This window comes from Neoarthrinium moseri, assembly GCF_022829205.1.
Source record: "Neoarthrinium moseri strain CBS 164.80 chromosome Unknown scaffold2_Wmoseri_CBS_16480, whole genome shotgun sequence".
In the NCBI taxonomy this organism is placed as follows: Eukaryota; Fungi; Ascomycota; class Sordariomycetes; order Amphisphaeriales; family Apiosporaceae; genus Neoarthrinium; species Neoarthrinium moseri.
In genome coordinates this window covers 801,136-818,077 of record NW_026055116.1, presented here as the reverse complement: position 1 = coordinate 818,077, position 16,942 = coordinate 801,136, and the positions used below count along the sequence as shown (strand labels likewise).

At 54.5% G+C, this 16,942-nt stretch overlaps 5 protein-coding genes across 5 annotated transcripts; 2 read left to right on the top strand and 3 right to left on the bottom strand.

Moving 5' to 3' along the window:
• Positions 1–712: 712 nt before the first annotated feature.
• Positions 713–2,041, bottom strand: JN550_001009 (uncharacterized protein; the record flags this gene model as incomplete). Its single annotated transcript, XM_049308313.1, has 1 exon — positions 713–2,041. One exon carries the CDS (start codon positions 2,039–2,041, stop codon positions 713–715), a length of 1,329 nt encoding a protein of 442 aa, XP_049176915.1.
• A 527-nt stretch (positions 2,042–2,568) lies between these two features.
• On the bottom strand, positions 2,569–4,512 carry JN550_001008 (uncharacterized protein; the record flags this gene model as incomplete). Its single annotated transcript, XM_049308302.1, has 1 exon — positions 2,569–4,512. One exon carries the CDS (start codon positions 4,510–4,512, stop codon positions 2,569–2,571), a length of 1,944 nt encoding a protein of 647 aa, XP_049176914.1.
• Positions 4,513–6,226: 1,714 nt separating this feature from the next.
• On the top strand, positions 6,227–9,294 carry JN550_001007 (uncharacterized protein; the record flags this gene model as incomplete). The annotated part of the gene is made up of 3 exons (XM_049308291.1): positions 6,227–6,310; positions 6,365–8,059; positions 8,131–9,294. 3 exons carry the CDS (start codon positions 6,227–6,229, stop codon positions 9,292–9,294), a joined length of 2,943 nt encoding a protein of 980 aa, XP_049176913.1.
• Positions 9,295–10,572: 1,278 nt separating this feature from the next.
• JN550_001006 (uncharacterized protein) lies at positions 10,573–12,692 on the bottom strand (the record flags this gene model as incomplete). Its single annotated transcript, XM_049308281.1, has 6 exons — positions 10,573–11,277; positions 11,331–11,425; positions 11,497–11,900; positions 11,956–12,040; positions 12,095–12,276; positions 12,334–12,692. 6 exons carry the CDS (start codon positions 12,690–12,692, stop codon positions 10,573–10,575), a joined length of 1,830 nt encoding a protein of 609 aa, XP_049176912.1.
• Positions 12,693–13,375: 683 nt separating this feature from the next.
• On the top strand, positions 13,376–16,577 carry JN550_001005 (uncharacterized protein; the record flags this gene model as incomplete). The annotated part of the gene is made up of 5 exons (XM_049308270.1): positions 13,376–13,524; positions 13,866–14,606; positions 14,667–14,697; positions 14,759–15,241; positions 15,297–16,577. 5 exons carry the CDS (start codon positions 13,376–13,378, stop codon positions 16,575–16,577), a joined length of 2,685 nt encoding a protein of 894 aa, XP_049176911.1.
• Between the last annotated feature and the right edge of the window lie 365 nt (positions 16,578–16,942).

The window sequence follows — 16,942 nt, the reverse complement described above, 5'->3', positions numbered from 1 at the left end:
TTACATAGGGTGCTGCGGGTAAGGTGGGTAACGGGACACTTATGAGTATTAATACGGCTACCAGGTGCTGTTCTTTGGGCTCCCGATACTCCGACAACAAAAGCTATTATGAGGAAAGGTGGTGATTCTCCGAGACCATACTCAGTCTGCTGCCGTGGAAGTTTACCAGGGTTCGTAATGGCCAAGAGATAGAGATGGTATGACAGAGTACGTTCCTTGGATCGGCTCTAGCAACGGCACAAGGAGGTCGGAAGAAGACAATTCGAAGCTTGAGGCTTGATGAAGTACCTAGATAGCTGGAGAACCTAGCACATACGACCATACCTGCTAGAGAACTCAGGATCCCGTCTGCTCTCCTAAAGATAAACTGGCAAGGGCCGGATTAGTAGCTGGGTGGGTGACCATCAGCGAATACCCGGTGTTGTATGTTTTTTGTCTTTTGCAGACGTATCTTTTTCGAGGAGGGTGACGAAGGACTGCTGTCCTTGGGTCAGGGTATTTGAAGTGCCAGGTAACCCGCCATATATGCATACTTGTTCTTCAGGGAGCTGTTCTGTGCTATGTACTATTCGTTACTGGCAAAAAATCTAAGCCAGTGTTGGAGTTTCGTTGATCGGAATCGAAAGGCATACTATCGTACAGCCAGCATCTATAACATCCCGTATTTGACCAACTCCGACCAACCCGCCAATACGTAGGATGTTTAATGCTTTCACTCAAAAGTGCCCTCCCATGCCCGAAATATATCCTCCAACTCGTTCCATTGTCCTGCTCCCCATTTATCCGCAGTACATAATATCAATATCCGCCTTGCGATCGCACTCTCGGGCGAGTACGCCTGCCGTACCCACCCAGACCCTACGACGTCCTCGAATGCTCTTCGAATCCGGGAGTTACCGGTCAGCATGTCACTCCCCTGAACTTGACCCCGTATCTGAGGAGCGATGTGGCGGTTTTCGGGTGCTCTTTCTGCAGACCGCGCTTCCGACCACAACCACTCCGGTGGCTCCGCTGCCAGGAAACTAGGCCCAAAGACAGGAGCGCCCCAGCCCAAAATCCCTGTGATTCTTGGTTGGGATCCGTCACCGATATCGATCAAGATATTATTTGGCTGAATGTTTAGGTGGGCAAGGCAGTAGATCCCGTCCTCGTCGTCAAAGACACCCCTGCCATGCATGTCCTCCACAACGGCGAGCAGACGTTCATAGCTGCTGGCGACAGTGGACCGCGTTGATGCGTCGCTGCTTCCATGGTAGAGCTCCTCGAAGCGCCGCCGGACAGCGGCGATCACCACCTCGCCTGAGGATGATTCCGCCCGAGCATGGCTTGGATGATGCAGTGTAGTGTCTTCAATATTACTGAAGCCATTGACGCATGAGACCCCCTGACACCCGGTTTCATCAAATGGCTTGACCTCTACGAGCTTCTCCGGGCGTTCGACAGGCTCCTCGATGGACTCAGCAGCACACGAGACTTGAATTCTACCAGCAACCGGGCTTCGCAAACTCCGCAACTGCGAATAGACGTGGCTTATCTCCCTCGCGACCGATACCCTCTGCCCCCAGCCCAAACGGTCCCAGCATGTTTCCAGGTTGATTCCCGGCATGCGATTGGCGATGATGTAGGGATACTGCAGTGCATTATTGCGAGTGTGGTCCCACCGAACCACTTGGGGTATCTTGGACACCAGCGCCAAGGAGTCCTCGGAACCTGAGAGCAACTGCCTCGTGAGGTACCGCGAGACGCCGACTACCTGCAGCACGTCGTGCTCGAGCTCGGGGAGGCGAAGGACGTACTCGCGCCGTCCGACGTGCTGGTCCTCCGGTTCCGCGATGGTCAGCGCAAAGACCTTGTTGTTCTCCCCGTCGGCGATGAACGCAATTGCGGTTTCTTCGTGCGCAGCCGACGGCCACAGGACTTGGCACAGTAACCGAATGCGAGGAAGCCAGAACTCGGGCGGGTTGTAGTAGTCGTCGCCTGTGTCATAGCCCCTGTCTAGACTTGTGCCGTAGTCGTCTGGACTACTGGGCTCGGAGGTCATAGGGGGAGATACCAAAGGCGCTGATGCTTCCAAGAAGGGGTTTCGGTGGTTTGGTAAGTTCGGTGTGCCTATTTCGTCTGTCATCTTCCCAAGACTATCAAATACAAGAGCCCATTGGCAGTCAATACTGGAATCCAGGGATTGCCCGCCTATGCTGTGAGCCGGGGGGTCCCCCAAGTAAGGCATGTTGGTGATTACAAAGGGCGAGTATAGCCTTTGTTTTTGGTATAATTCTGCAATGATTGGTCCTTTGATACGAATTGACATCCATCACATTGTTGTTGTGGTCGACTCGGGAGTCAGGGCGCGAGGAGCATGTTTAAGCTTTCTGGGATGCCGTTACGGAATTCCGACAGCATTCCAACCCGGCACGTGTCGCATCCTCACCACAAAGTCATCTGATATTATCAGGGACGTCTGGACAGCCCCCTTCTCAGCATAATCATGAGAAGAGCGTGAGATAAGCCGTGGGCGTTATGTACTCGTGACATTCATTAATGATTACCTAATCTCCGCTAGGCCCCCCCTTACGGGACCAGCTCCCAAATGGTATAGAACTCCATAGACCAGCCCACTTTCCCAAGCCCTTGGTAATATTCCTGCTTCGTGAGGCCTCTAGGGTTCTTGTTATCGCCCCATGTGGTGATGGCACCAAGCTTGACTTGTTGCCCAGGAGCTCCAAGGTCGACGGAGTTGATATCAAGCCACCACCAGAACCCATCGTGTTCTAGTGGGATATTTTCGTCCTTCCTACCATCGCGACCTTTGGTACAAAGTACGAGCAAATAATTCTTACCCTTCCCATGCTTGGTACCATCCCAATGCTCGCAAATCTTTCCGAATTGGAATCGAATGACCTGATTGCTGTTGACTGAAAGATGCTTCTCGGCCGGCATGAATGTGAATTCGGAAATGCCTTCTTTCGTTCCATTGCCATACCAGGCGGCTTTCTCACCATTGGTAGGGCCGATCATATACTCGTCCCACGTGGGAATACGGCCATCGCTGCGGTAAAAGTGTCTCGAGTCTGAGGGGAAATGCTTCAGACCAAACATGTCGTTGGACATGTAGAACATTGAGGCATTGAAACCCTGGTGATACTGTCCATTCATGAGGGCGCCGGCTCCCCAACAAGCGTCCAGCAGCTTCCACTCCCCGTTGTCGATGCGGACGGCATTCCAAGCATGGCCCGTAGGGTCCCGAGGAGGAGGTGCTTGGCCCTTTTGCAACGGATTGTGGCCGTATCCTTTGCCATGACCCCCAATTACAACACATTCAAGGCCAGCCCGCCGTGCAATCGCTTGATAGACCTCAGCGTAGCCCTGACAGACGGCCTTGCCGTGGAAGATTGTCTCCTCAACGCTGCGGTTCTTGATGCATTTGCCGAAGAACTCTTCGACATTGTAGGCAATATTGTGATGACACCACGTAAAGATGGCGCGTGCCTTGTCGGTATGTGAGGGAAAGGATGCACAAAGAACATTTGCCAGATATCCAACAGGGTCACTGCGAGGAAGCGAGTGATTCGGGAACTGCGACGCTATCGTGTCAGGCCGCGAGAAGTCACGGCAAACCAGACACGTAATGACGCTATTGCTTGCAGCGCGGACCGTCACTGCACTGATCTGAGCCGTGGTCGGACGCGAGCTGAGGGGGACAGGAGGCGGTGCTTCGGGCCTTGCTTCGGGCCTCCGTGGCGTGGGTGGAGTGTAAGAACCAGGCCCTGTGAAACCAGCTGATGGCGGCGGTGGTAGCCGGCGAGCCGGCAAGGAGGGCCCTTCATTCTGCTGAGGGATGGACGGAGATTTGGCCGGCCTGGACGGCAGTCTAGGAGGGAGTCCAGGACGCTGCGTTTCCTTCACTTGAGGTACTATCGGGGCTGACTTGATGGCTCGGACGGGGGCTATAGATGTAGCTGACTCGGCTTCCCTGGCTGCTTGTGCTTCTCTCTCCCTTTTCGTCGGTGGAAGGGGAGGCAGCTTGGCCTGATCCAAGGTGGGGGGCAGTTTGCGCGTCGACTGGGTCTCGGTGGATGTGGCGCTCGTGTGAGAGGATATGGGCTGCAAGGAGAGGTTGGAGATGGCGGAAATATGCGACACGTCGGAGGCATTAGAGCCTCTCCGCGTACCTAGGGTCTGTGATGATGGGCGTCTCGTGGGCAGGGCAGGAGAGGGCAGCGAACTGTTTGTATTCGTCCGGCCTGGCAGAGGCGGCGGCGCACGGCGTCCGGGGACGATATCTGGGGCCTCGAGTATCGGTTCCGTTGCCGTGGTGCGCCGTGGCAGGGCCGGAGCCGCCCCGTTTCCATTGACCATTGGAACCTGGACCTCGGACTTGGGCCTGCCCGGGGGCGGCGGTGGAGGGGGGCGTTTCTTGGGGCCATCCCCACTACTGCTGAAGTTCTTCTGCTGGTTGAGAGCAGCTATGCGCTCCTTCAGACTGGCGTACTGCGGCTCCTCTACTTCTGCCATGGCGAGAGTCCTTCGGCTCCGGGGAGGGAGATCGTCTTCGAACGTGGATGGATGCGGTCTTGGACGTGTATCTGACGGCGCAAATGTAATTTTAGAACGAAAGCGCTGGTCACTACTGGATGCCCAGCTTGGACTGCAGCACGATGGGAGGATTTATCAAAAATGGTAGACGCAGGCCAGTGAGTGAGCAAGCGGTCAACTCGGCGACGACAAGAGCGGACAGGAAAAGAAACGATCGGGCCCGAGGGTTCAACATGGACGAGAGAAGCAAACATTAAGTGGCACAGCCGCCTTGCGAATGACGGAGATTTGCGCCGGTCGTGTTTATCAGTCCAACGATCTGATTCACACCACGACACCCGACACCCGACCAGGCGACCTCTGGGATGCGACCCCGCTAAGCGGCACAGCCCTGCCGAGTGGGGAGCCCAGGGGCGCCCGGGGGGGCGATCCTTCAGCCCCTTCGCTAACTTTAGAATCCGAACCCACTGGCCTACGTTAGCGCCTCATTGGGGGAGTCTCTCAACGTTCGAGAACAAACAGCAGAAGGGCTTGAAGGGCTTGGTTGTCCACGCCATTGTTCCATATGCCGTCAGAGTAGTATAGATTTCTGCGCGCACGCATGCATGGACCATTGCGGTCCATGTTCAAGACTATTTCTGGTGTGCTGTAATCACCGCCCCGTGCTAAGGGACTCGCGACTGGTGTAGCACGGCAGAAGGCTCTGAACTGACTTGGATGGTGCTGCCGCCCAAGGACGAACAAGGCTCCCCGATGCATGGCTTGCTCTTCCATGTTTTGATCTGCGCCGTACGAATGCAATTGCTGATTCATTGCGGGCTTCGTCTTCGGGCCTGAGAATGCTGCTTATTTCAGAATAACACGGTTAGATTCTACTGTAGATAGGCGATTTCGTCCGTGGTCCGTATGAGGGCGGTTGGTCTTCCGCATTTCCGTGCTACCGTAGAGAACTTGCAGCGCTCGTGGAACAATGGGTACATAGCATTGAGAAAACTATGACGGGTAATACAGGCCGGCTCAATTCGGCCAAGAAGAACGGAGAACAACGTTCTTGCGCAGCAGGAGACATGCTATCCTCGAGCTCGTCATACGAGCTACACCAGCTAGCAAGCTATACTCGGCGGTTCTGGTTCTGCTTGGCATCTTCCCAGGGTCCCAGCGGATGGACCCTTGCCAAACCCCTACCTGGGTAGCTCGGAGCTAAGTGATGGCTGACGGTTGTTGCGGAGCGGCTGGCGAACCGTGCGGTCCATCACCATGGGTGGACTGGCCTGCCTAGCCCCAAGGTGCTCTAGTAAATCGGACGCCATCTCGTTACCAAAATCCCCTAAGGGCCGCCTAACTAGGTACGGTACCGCAGCTATCCAGCCCGCCACTCCACTCGGGACCCGTTGTCAGCCAGCGGCTCGAGTACGGCTCGAGTACTGTACCTGTCTGCCCCGCAACCGACATCAACATCGACATCGCCATCGACATCGACGTCGACACCGTGACAACGACACCCGCGTGGCTGCACCAGTAGGCCCTGCTTTGGCCCCGATCGACAGCTCGCCGCTTCGTCTTGTGTCGCGGCCGGCTCTCGGACTTTCAGCGCCTCCTCAGCGCCCATGTATCTCTAAGCCAGCCTTCTCCCATCCTCTACTTGCATCCTCTCTCTTGCGACGGCTTCATTGTCCTCGCCAGCCTCACAGCAATGGCGGCGAGCCCGGCATCGCTCCCAGCCCGCCTCGGCTTCCTGGGCTTGCCTGAAGAGATCCAGAAGGAGATATTTTTCCACGTAGGCGCCCAACACAGAGCCCCCTTCGCCGTCATCTTCTAACCCGGCGACCAGTGCTCCCAGTGCGAGCTGATATGCCTTTCTCTGGTCTGCAAGCGATTCCACGAGCTGGCCGCCGCGCAGCTTTATCGCAACTTCCACATCGTGTTCCCCGATGAGGATGACCCGAGCTTCGACCTGCCATTTGACGGCCTGGCCGGCGGCCTCGACACCTTTGTTACCAGCGAGTACAACTATGCCAAGCATCTTCGTGATCTCTCCCTCGATACTCTTAGCGCCGGCGACAAGGGTGAGACCGCCTACAAGCCCTATCTCTTCAGCGTCAGCTGTGGCAAGTTTATGAACACGCTGCTGCTCCTCACACTCCGCAAGGCGACGTCTCTGGATACCTTCCGCTGGAACATCCGTGTCGAGCTCAGCCGCCCTGTCTACAAGGCCCTGCACAACATCCGATCTCTCAAGAACCTACAGGTGCGCATGCAGAGCGGTCCTTCTCTGTATGAACCTCCGCCGCCGCTCCCTTACAACAGCATCAGCTGCCCTTTTGGCGGGCCCGCAAGCCCCCCAAACGCTACACAGTGGTCCAACATACCATCCGCCCAGTCCACAGCGAGCATTGGCAACGGAGCTGCCACCGCCCCCATGAACTTCTATAACGTGGCCGATCCTTTCCAGCCATCCCTCTTCAGCCCGCTGCCGTCGGGCCCGTTCGCTTCCACCATTGGCCCAGGCCAGTTCACCACCTATGCTCCTCCATCTGCCGTCGCTGCACTCCCATCGACTTTCAAGCCTCCAACCAAAGCAAGGATTGCCAGAAAGCAGCGCGAAACACAGGAGCCACCGACGATCGCAGGTTTCCGGGACTTGGAGAGCCTCGCCGTTTTGGACATCGAGGATCTTGACCTCATTTCCGAGCTCGAGACATGTGTTCGCAACTCAGCTTCCACGTTACGAAAGCTGAGGCTCTCGTTTTCGGATTATCTAGCATCGCAGGCTAGGAAACCCAACGTCGATGTAGATCCTAATGAGTCCGATGACGACGATGAGTTCCAGGTCGTGCCCATGAACGCCAATTACGACGACGGGACCGGTCCCGCAAAGGCTTTTCGAGCTCAGGAAGAACGCCGGGCCCAGGAGTCTGTTCTGGGCCGTATCTTCGACGTTGAGCATCATTCCCTGCGAAAGGCTATGCAGACTCAGAGTGAGAAACAACCCGATCCTTCCGAGCAACCTCAGGGCGATCGCAAAAATAAGTTTCTTGTTGCAATCCAGGATGTTTCAAAACGCCTGGCTGAAAACACCCAACAGCTATCTCTGGACGTACACTCCCAAAAGGATATCCTGGACATGATTGCACTGGCCGCAAACATGTACATCGCAGATGTCGAACGAGAAACTGTACCGGAGACCTCCGCTGATTCTGGGGTCGAAGCAGCATCTGGGAATCCAGTCACAAACACAGAAACAGGACTTCCAATCTCAGATTGTCAAGCCGCAGGTGAGACAGTTAGACTGCATCAGGCCACCAAAAAAGGCGACGACGACACAGAGCCCGAAGATATTGACGTGGCAGCGCCAGAGGAGCAACTCGGTGACGAGCCTCAGGAAGAACTTAAAGAAGACGTGGCGCCCAAGAATGAGCCCTTTCCTCCCAGCACTACAGTTCTCACCCCTAGTGCAACAAATTCGACAGCAAACGGGAGCCCGTCTAAAGTACCCTCAGCAGTGCCTAGTGTATCCGCTGCCAAGGTAAGACACATCCAGATCCTCCGAACTCGGAAGTCCAATCACATATTAACACCTTCATAATGGAATCGCAGGATATATCAGTTGATGCCGACACCCTTGCGCACTTGATTGACCCAATTGAGAGGCGACCTGAATCTACGAGTCACCGTAGGGATAAAGTCTGGGATGAAGCTATTCAGCACGAGTTGAATCTAGCGGAAGCTGAGCTTGAGGAAGCCGAAGCAAATGCCATCCAGCAAGCGCCGGTCGACAGTGGGGAATTGCGACGTCTCGTGAGCGAGTATGTAAGGAAAACAAGAGGAATTCCTCTTGAGTCCCTAAGTCTCTACCTCATCCCCGTAAAAGCTTCGGTTCTTGGTCGAGCCATCGACCTCCGGACCTTGACTCGGGTCACGCTCCTGAATGTTGGTAACCAAGCAACAATCTGGACATTGATGGCCAAGGAGAACAAGATTTCCCCGCTTCCGCTACGTGAAATCTTCACTGACAACGTGTCCCTGCCATTTCTGCATCTGGTCTCACAGTTGGATACCGTCGAGGAGCTTTTTATGCTTGAGCGTGGCCCCAAGTACAAGCCCGAAAGCTTTGCCCCAAAGACTAAGGTTACATTGGAACAAATTCGCCGTGCTATACTGAAGAAACATATGCCAACGATTAAGCGCTTAATCATCAAGAATGAGGCTGATGGCTCTTGGGATATGGATGAGAAGACTATGCAGTTGATCTGCAGACGAGGAAAGCTTCTGGAGGAGCTAGCTGTGGTCATGGGCATCCGCGCTGTTCATGCCTTCCTACAGTACTTATCCGGGCTCGTGAAACTACGAGCGCTGCACATAGTGTCATTCAGGAACGACGACACCTGTCTGTCTGTCATGCGCGAGATCCGCCGATTCATTGCCGATACAGTCTCACACTACCCCGAACTCCAACTCGAGTGGATTGCGATGGGCGATGATAACCGTGCAGAACGCATCATCCGCAAATCAGACGCTCCGAAGCTGCCCAAGAGGGAAAAGGGAAAGGGCAAGGGGGTTGCTCCAGAACCGAGCATACTAGACCCTTTTCCCATATTGCCCTCTGATGGTTGGGACGGCAGCTCGAGCGAGGACGGTGACGCAACTGATGATGACTTCGAGACGCCATACCTCAAACTCAACCTCATTGAAAGGATATGCTTCTACGATATTTGGGGTGTACGCATCTTTGAAAAAGAGATCGTTGCTGCCCGCCTATAGGCTTGAAAGACTATAGTGGCTCACTTTGTCCTCATGGCCAGGATCCCTCGTTCCGTTTCCAAAGGAATTCATTCTCGGTTCGTACATTCATGGCAAGGTGTTCAGCGTTTATACCATCTGTTTTGTAATGTTGCAGCGGCGTTCGCAGAGTAGCACGTGCTCCAGTGTACGATTGGTTTGATCAGCAAAGGCATGCTGACATGGATGAATACCCCCCTTGCCCTCCTTAATTTCTCCCTCAAGTCATCATGTGGATAGTTCGCAAAGGCGGTCTACTGTGGTATATTCTTCGGGCTGAAGGGTTGCGGTAAATTTTACCGCAACCCAACATGGCTGCCCATATATTCTAAGAGAAAATCACGATTGCAAGAGCAGTGCTCCGGTCTGTGTCTCTGTAACCTTCATGTACCGAGTAAATAGTGAATATATATGGTAGCACTACTTGCGAGCATCTTGCGCTGCCCAATTGCTCCAGGTTGTATATGATGGATTCGCCGGGTATATAATGGACTCCCCCTGAGGCTCTCGTGGACTAATCTGAGGGATTCAATGGGGACGATGGAGTGCTTGGTTGCTCAGTTGTCGTAACAACAGAATCCGTCGAACCTCGGACCAAGTAACCCACCACTGGTACGCGAGGCACTGGTTTAAGTTCAGCTCATCTGCATAACCGTTGCCAAGCTTTACCGCCAAGAACCTCTTGCTTGCTCAAGTCGAGAGCTTAGGGTCCGGAAAGCTTATGTATTGTGTACGTCGCTGCCTATGTAGGTAGGGCCCCTGCATATCGGCACCGTGAAGCGTGGGGCCGCAGATCTGGCATAACTTATTAGGCTTTCAGTCGTGAGACATGCACCGGTCTTCCGCACGCCCTCGTTGCGAAGCCACGTTTCCCGAGGTTTGCTTGGCATCCCCGTCCATCGGGATCCATGACGACATCCTGAGACTCTGTTCTCCACAGAGAAAAGTGAGTTGGCGAGGGAATTGCTCGCTGCACGGTTGACCATTTGTTTGCGAACCGAAGCGAACAAGGCATGTACGGGTGGAGCATAAGCAAGCCGCTTGTATGGCTTGAACACTGAGAGTAAATCTCAAGAGCATAGATTTTCTACATGTTCTACATGTTCTACTTGACTAACTGAGTGGTATCGTATGCGTAAATATCCCTCTTCTAACCATGCTTCCGGATTAATGCTATTAGTGCAGAAACTTTCGCTTTTTTTAACGCTGCTCCCATCTGGACAACCTCACTTGAATATATTATTGTGGGAAGGAGCCTGATCAATGTGTAGCTTCCGCTTCCTTCCCTTTAGCTATGTCAGTAGCTGGCACCGACTTTGTTTTCTCCGTTGATTGTCTGGCCGATGACGGCGAAGCGGTCTGGTCAGCCGGCTTGGGAGCTTCTTCAGACGTCGTCGATTCTGTTGCGGTTTTGTCGGAGCCGGCAGGTGTAGGTGCCCGTCGCGGCCCCGTCTTCTTGATGTTCTTCCACTCGACAAACAGCGCCGCAACGGCAGCGACGAGGGCGACGCCCATGCCGCAGAGGAAGATGCGAGTGATTGCATGGTTGTAGATCTGAAGAATCGTGTCGCGCAGGTTCTCGGGGACCTTTGACACGATATCCGTGGCGCCGCTGCCGACGATGCCCGCTGCGTCACCGCCGGGTATGACCCCCGATAGCTCGTCGACCAGGTATGTGCTCAGCAGGTTCTGCCCCACGGACGTGAAGATGGCCCCTCCCAGCTGCTGCATGAAAAAGATTATGGACACGCCGGTTGGCACATCAGGCCGGCCGAGGACAGCTTGCACCGCCAGCCCACTTGATTGCATGCCGATGCCCAGGCCGAACCCAGCAAGGAACTGGTAGCCGATCCATCGAGATGAGCTCTCTCCTGGACTGAAGGTACTCATGAGACCCTCCCCGACGGCGAGGAGACTGGGGGAGATGATCATGGCTGGCACGTAATATCCGATTTTCTGAGTGACCTAGTGATTACTGTCAGTTGTATGCTAGACGGTGATCAGGCTAGTGTGCTTACTCCACCAGACATTATACTTGCAACCACCATACTCAGGACAATGGGTATAGTGTATATGCCTGACTTCACAGCACTCACTCCTTGCACTACCTGGACTATATATGAAATCCTGTTAGCTATCCGCAGGTCTTCAATTGCAATCCCTGAGGTATGAATTGTGACTTACACCATAATGGCAGGTAGAATACGATCATCATCATACTGCCAGCAACGCAGAACATGAAGATCGATGCCGCCAAGACAGTCCTTTGCGTGATGATTCGGGGAGGCACGGTCGCCGTCTCCGGCTTCAGTACCTGAACAGCGCAGAAAGCGAGCCACAAAACAGCAAAAACAACCAGTAGAGCGATGATACGGGAGCTGTTCCAGGCGTAGGTCGACCCACCCCATTGCAGCGCAAGCAAAAGACTGACGACACTTGGCACAAAAAAGAATGTGCCGAGAGGATCGAGTCGAACGAATTGTTTCCAAATCGATACGGTTTCGTGATTCGTCTTTGGTAACTTTAGCGTAAAGATGAGGCAGGCAACGGCTACCGCTCCGATCGGCAAATTGACATAGAAGCACCACCTATGTAGAGTATTAGAACGTAACCCTCCTCTCAGATGACGGAAATTTTACGTACCTCCATGAGACAGTACTGTCCGTGAAACCACCGCCAATCAAGGGGCCCATTACAGAGGCGATGCCGAAGATGGCACCAAAGAAGCCTTACATGTCTGGTCAGCAATTCCGCATTCCATTTCGCAAATGAGAACCCATACCTTGGAACATTGGCCTTTTCCTCAACGGTATGAGCGGCACCATTATCATCATCACCCCCGAGAAGATACCGGCGGACCCAAGCCCGGCTATGGCGCGGCCGAGTATGAAAGCGATCGAGTTTGGCGCAGCGCCACACACGGCAGATCCGATCTCAAAAATTGCAATGCAGAAAAAGAAGGTCCTGGAATAGTGTTAGGATCCCCAACGACGGCATAAAGAGAATCCGCACATTACTCACTTCTTGATATCGTAGAATTTGTAGATTCTTCCAAACATCAGTTGGCACGCCGAGGTCGTCAGCTGATAAGCCGAGCCATACCACCCAATATCACCCAGACTCTGGAACTCAACGGTGATCCGGGGAATGGCAGTCCCAATAATTGTCCGGTCCAGGGCCACGAGGAACAGGGCCATGAAGATGGAGACCATTGTCGCCCAGAATTTCATGGATTTCGGCTGGAAGTTCGCCTCTGCCTCATCCTCCTCCGAGGGAGGCTTCGCGCCGTCCAGCTTCTCGACATCTTTGGTCGAGTCTCTATCCGCCGGCTCGACAGTGGCCTGCGACTTTTTCTCCGTCATCGAGGATGTCGTGGACATTGCCAAGGGGATTCAAAGTGGCAAGTGTGTAACACGACGAGTGTCTCATTCGACCCGGGTGGGCGACGGTGGCTTTATTTACTTGGAAACCGAGGCTCCAAGGGATACGCAACTGGCAGCAGGACAGAGCACTGGGACATACGAGGAACTACGAACAGACTATCGAGCGTAGTTATGTACACTCATTATTTCAGAGCTAACTAGCCACTACGTGGATATCTGGCTTACCGTCTGCAGCCATCGTCGCATGTTTGGCGTCGGAAAGTAAGCCTCCCAACGTCCGTGTCATGACGAATGGAGCAGGACCGTTGGCACGATGAATTCCGTGGCTCACTGCTGAAGGCTAATCGTTGGGGGAGTTCCGGTGTCAGATCACCGTGGAGTCATGTGGGAGTGAGGTCTCTGGGACTCAGGCAGGTTACACGGGCGACAGTGGCTTGCACGGGTACCGAGTTGCTTTTCTCGCAGCCGAAAGAGGAAAGCATCGAATGCCAAGACCTCGAGCTCTGGCAGGGCTTGGCAGTCCGCAGTGAGCGAGGGCGCGCTACGCCTGTCTGGGCTTAGGGCCGTCGGGTGCTCTACAGGCCGCCTCGGGCACGAGAATTCAGGTTCGGTCCCGAGGTGCGACCTGGGAGGGGCGCCGGCAAGGCTGGGCCCCAGTGCTCGGAGCCAAAGACTCCGCGATGCCGCGCTCCATCTGCATGACTAATGGCGGTGGCCACCTCCCTCTGGCTTACCTCTCAGGCCTGGGCTGGCAGCAGGCGGCATCCTTTCCAGGTTCCAATCCTGCCCTCAGCCCTGTAAAGCCCGGCAGAGCCCTTGTAGGGCCCCGGTACAGCCCTTGGAGAGCCTGAGAGCCCTGAAGAGCCCTGCAGCACACTGCAGAACCCGCTCCTCGAGCAAGGGTTCTCCACCTGCAGTGGTCGAGTGTGTTGTGCAGCGCATCCATGGCAGAAGGGGGGGCGGTTTTGAGGGCGCTGCTCATGCACCTTGAGATAAACACGGATCATTGAGAGTCCCACTATTTGGGGGCAAGACGGGAGCCGTCCAGCTGGGCGCGTAGTATAGAATTCATGTGCCTCTCTGTTCGACGGCCACAACTTTCCCGTGTGCCTCTCCGTCCTGCTCTTGCACCAACACACGTTGTCTGTCCCACGCCGGCATCGATCGCAGGAAGCTGCCCGTCGCTGCTGGGAACGACCCGTACGTAGACCTCGGTCCCGAGGCCCCGTCGCGGCGACAGCCCACTATCGCAGGGCGTGCAGAGAGAGGATTGGCCTGTTGCTTTCGCGGAACCGGCACCAGACCCAGACCCGGGGGCGTCATATCACCCTTTGGTGCTGTCCGCAGTCTGCTGTGCACGCCTAAGACCCTTTCGGGACCGACACCCAGGGACGCCTTCACTTTTGCTCACCTCAGCATGTCGGACACGGCAGAGTCCAGCATTCACACCGACGGTGATCCGTATAGGCAAAGCACCTCGCCTGGCTCCTCGTCTGCCCCGCACGGCCAGCCGTCGTCGCAGGACCTGGCCAATGTGATCAAGGTGACCCGCGGCACCTCGTGTGTCCTGTGCCAGCAGCGAAAGGTGCGATGTGATAAGAACAAGCCCTGTTCCAATTGCGCAAAGGCGGGCGTCGAGTGCCGGGTCATCCCCCCGCAGCCGCCAAGGAGGCGCAAGAAACGGATATCCGAGCGAGACCTGGTCGCTCGCTTGAGGAAATATGAGGCCCTACTCGCCCAAAATGGCATTGAATTCGAAAGTCTCGGACCTGACATCAAGGTCATCGACCCTGGCACCGTCCATGAGGGGGATGAGTTGGATACGGACCTCGTCAGGGCCAGGCAGACGTCCGCCGACCCCCTGAACCCCGACTTGATATCTGCTCCTGGGGAAACTCCAGCAGTGCCCAAGTCAGTTGTCTCCCCCAAGTTCGTCCCATATATGGGATGCTAATCGAACCAAACTCGCAGAACCTTCAAGTGGTTTCCTTTCCAAAAGGAGGTTCGTCTTTCGGCCCCTTTGCCGCATTTGGCCGGCTTATACTGATGATAGCGTGCCACAGTTTCGCATGACAGAGGACATACTGAAGGACTCGTCCGATGAGGATGATATAGGGTCCAGCATTAACCAGGCTTATGACAAGATGTTCGACAACTCGGACGGATTCCCGTTCATCATCGGAGGGGGCTCAGAGAGCGTAACTGATCAGCACCCCTCTGCCATCCAAATCATTCAACTATGGCAAACCTACCTCAACAACGTCAACCCCCTGCTCAAAATTACACACACTCCTACCCTCCAGGAGCGCATTATCGAGGCGACGGCCAACATCGACAAGGTGTCCAAGAGCCTCGAGGCGCTCATGTTCTCCATCTACTTCATGGCTGTGACGTCCATGAAAGATGATGATGTACGTCTCCTGTTCAATGAGGAGAGACCATTATTGTTGCAGCGGTACTATGTCGCTTGCCAACAGGCCCTCATTAACGCGGGCTTCATGCGAAACCCAGATCTGACGCTTCTCCAAGCGTTTCTGTTGTACCTTGTGAGTGATCCATACTCTACCCGTCTTCACGATTTCAGCCTAACAAGGTCAAAAGCTGGGTATCCGGCATTATATGGACCCCCGGTCACTATTTTGTCTCACAGGGATGGCTGTCCGCCTGGCATACCGCATGGGTCTTCATCGGGATGGCGCACAGTTCAACTTGTCACCATTTGAAGTGGAGGAACGAAGGAGGCTGTGGTGGACACTAGCAGGATTCGATCGGCGGATAGGGGAGATGACCGGCTCGACCATCACGGCCATATCCAACGGAGGGGATTGCAAGCTTCCGCTTAACATCAACGACGCTGACCTAAGCCTCCATGCGAAAGAGCCGCCTAACGCACACATCGGGGCGACCGAGATGATGTTTTCGCTTACCAGACTCGAATTTGCCAAGGCGCCTGGCAGCGATAAGATGAAGGCCGTAATGGCCGACCATGTTGGCCAAGTACCGAACGTAGCGGATCACCGCATGGTGAACTATATCGAACGGTTTTCCACGCACTTGGAAGACACATACCTGAAGTACTGCGACCCAAAGATTCCGCTCCATTACTTCACCCTGACGATGACCCGGGAATACATCTGCAAATTGAAGATTCTCTCCGGGTTCTTCAGGGTGGCCCTGACGACCCCTCAACCAATATCTTCTGAGGACAACGACAACCTCTTCATTGAAGCGATCAAGATGGTAGAGTACGATACCATGATTCAGACCAACGAGGGGCTGAAAGGATTCCATTGGTTTACCTTGATGCACTTCCCGTTCCCAGGTTATGTGGCCCTCATCAAAGATCTGCGTACTAGGGTATCCGGCGAGCTATGTGAACGAGGGTGGCAGACGATCTTCGAGAATCATGAAGCCCGAGGCATGACGAAGACGATGCGAAGCCCAATGCACATTGGGTTCAGCCAGCTTTTTGTGAAAGCATGGGCTGCTCGTGAGGCGTACGAGGCACAGCAAGGGAGGACCCTTGCCGCCCCTCCCGTCATCACAGGCATGAGACAGTTGGTAGCCCGGCTGGGCCTTCGAGACAAGAGCAAATCGCCCGAGCCACCCACACCACTGATGACGCCGAGGAGTTTCTCGTCCCCAGAGGCCGAACTCAATGCCCAAACACCGAACATGCAGCCCTACGACGGCAGTGGTAACGTCTGGGGTGGTATCCCGGGTATGGATATCAACAGACAGTATGCTGGAGCGTTTGCCGATGTCAACTTCGGCGGTGAAGTGGACTGGTCCTTCCTGATGCAGCAATACAGTGGGATGCATCCACCGGCACCAGTGGCCCCGATTCCCATGGATCCCGCCGCAGCACCATACTGGCAGTAAAGGTTGCAGGACTGAGTGATGTACTACCCACTTCAGGGCATGAAATTTTTGTTCGATTGTAAGATCATCAGCTGGGGAGACTAAACTGCACATGAACACGTATTTGACGATTAGGATACCCCATTACACATTAAGGCAGGGCTGTAAACACGTAAGTCAAGTTTCACATTTTCAGTAAGCACTATACCAAAAATATGTACAAAAGTCTAGCATGTGGAGGAGTTTATGATAGTCAGATAGACAACAGTTGGGCGAATATGAGTCACATACACGATTACCTAGGTAGATAGCGAGTATTTCACAAGTCGTGCGAATGTAAACCCTGAATATTGAGTTTCTACAAGACCGCTCTCGTCATGAGAGGG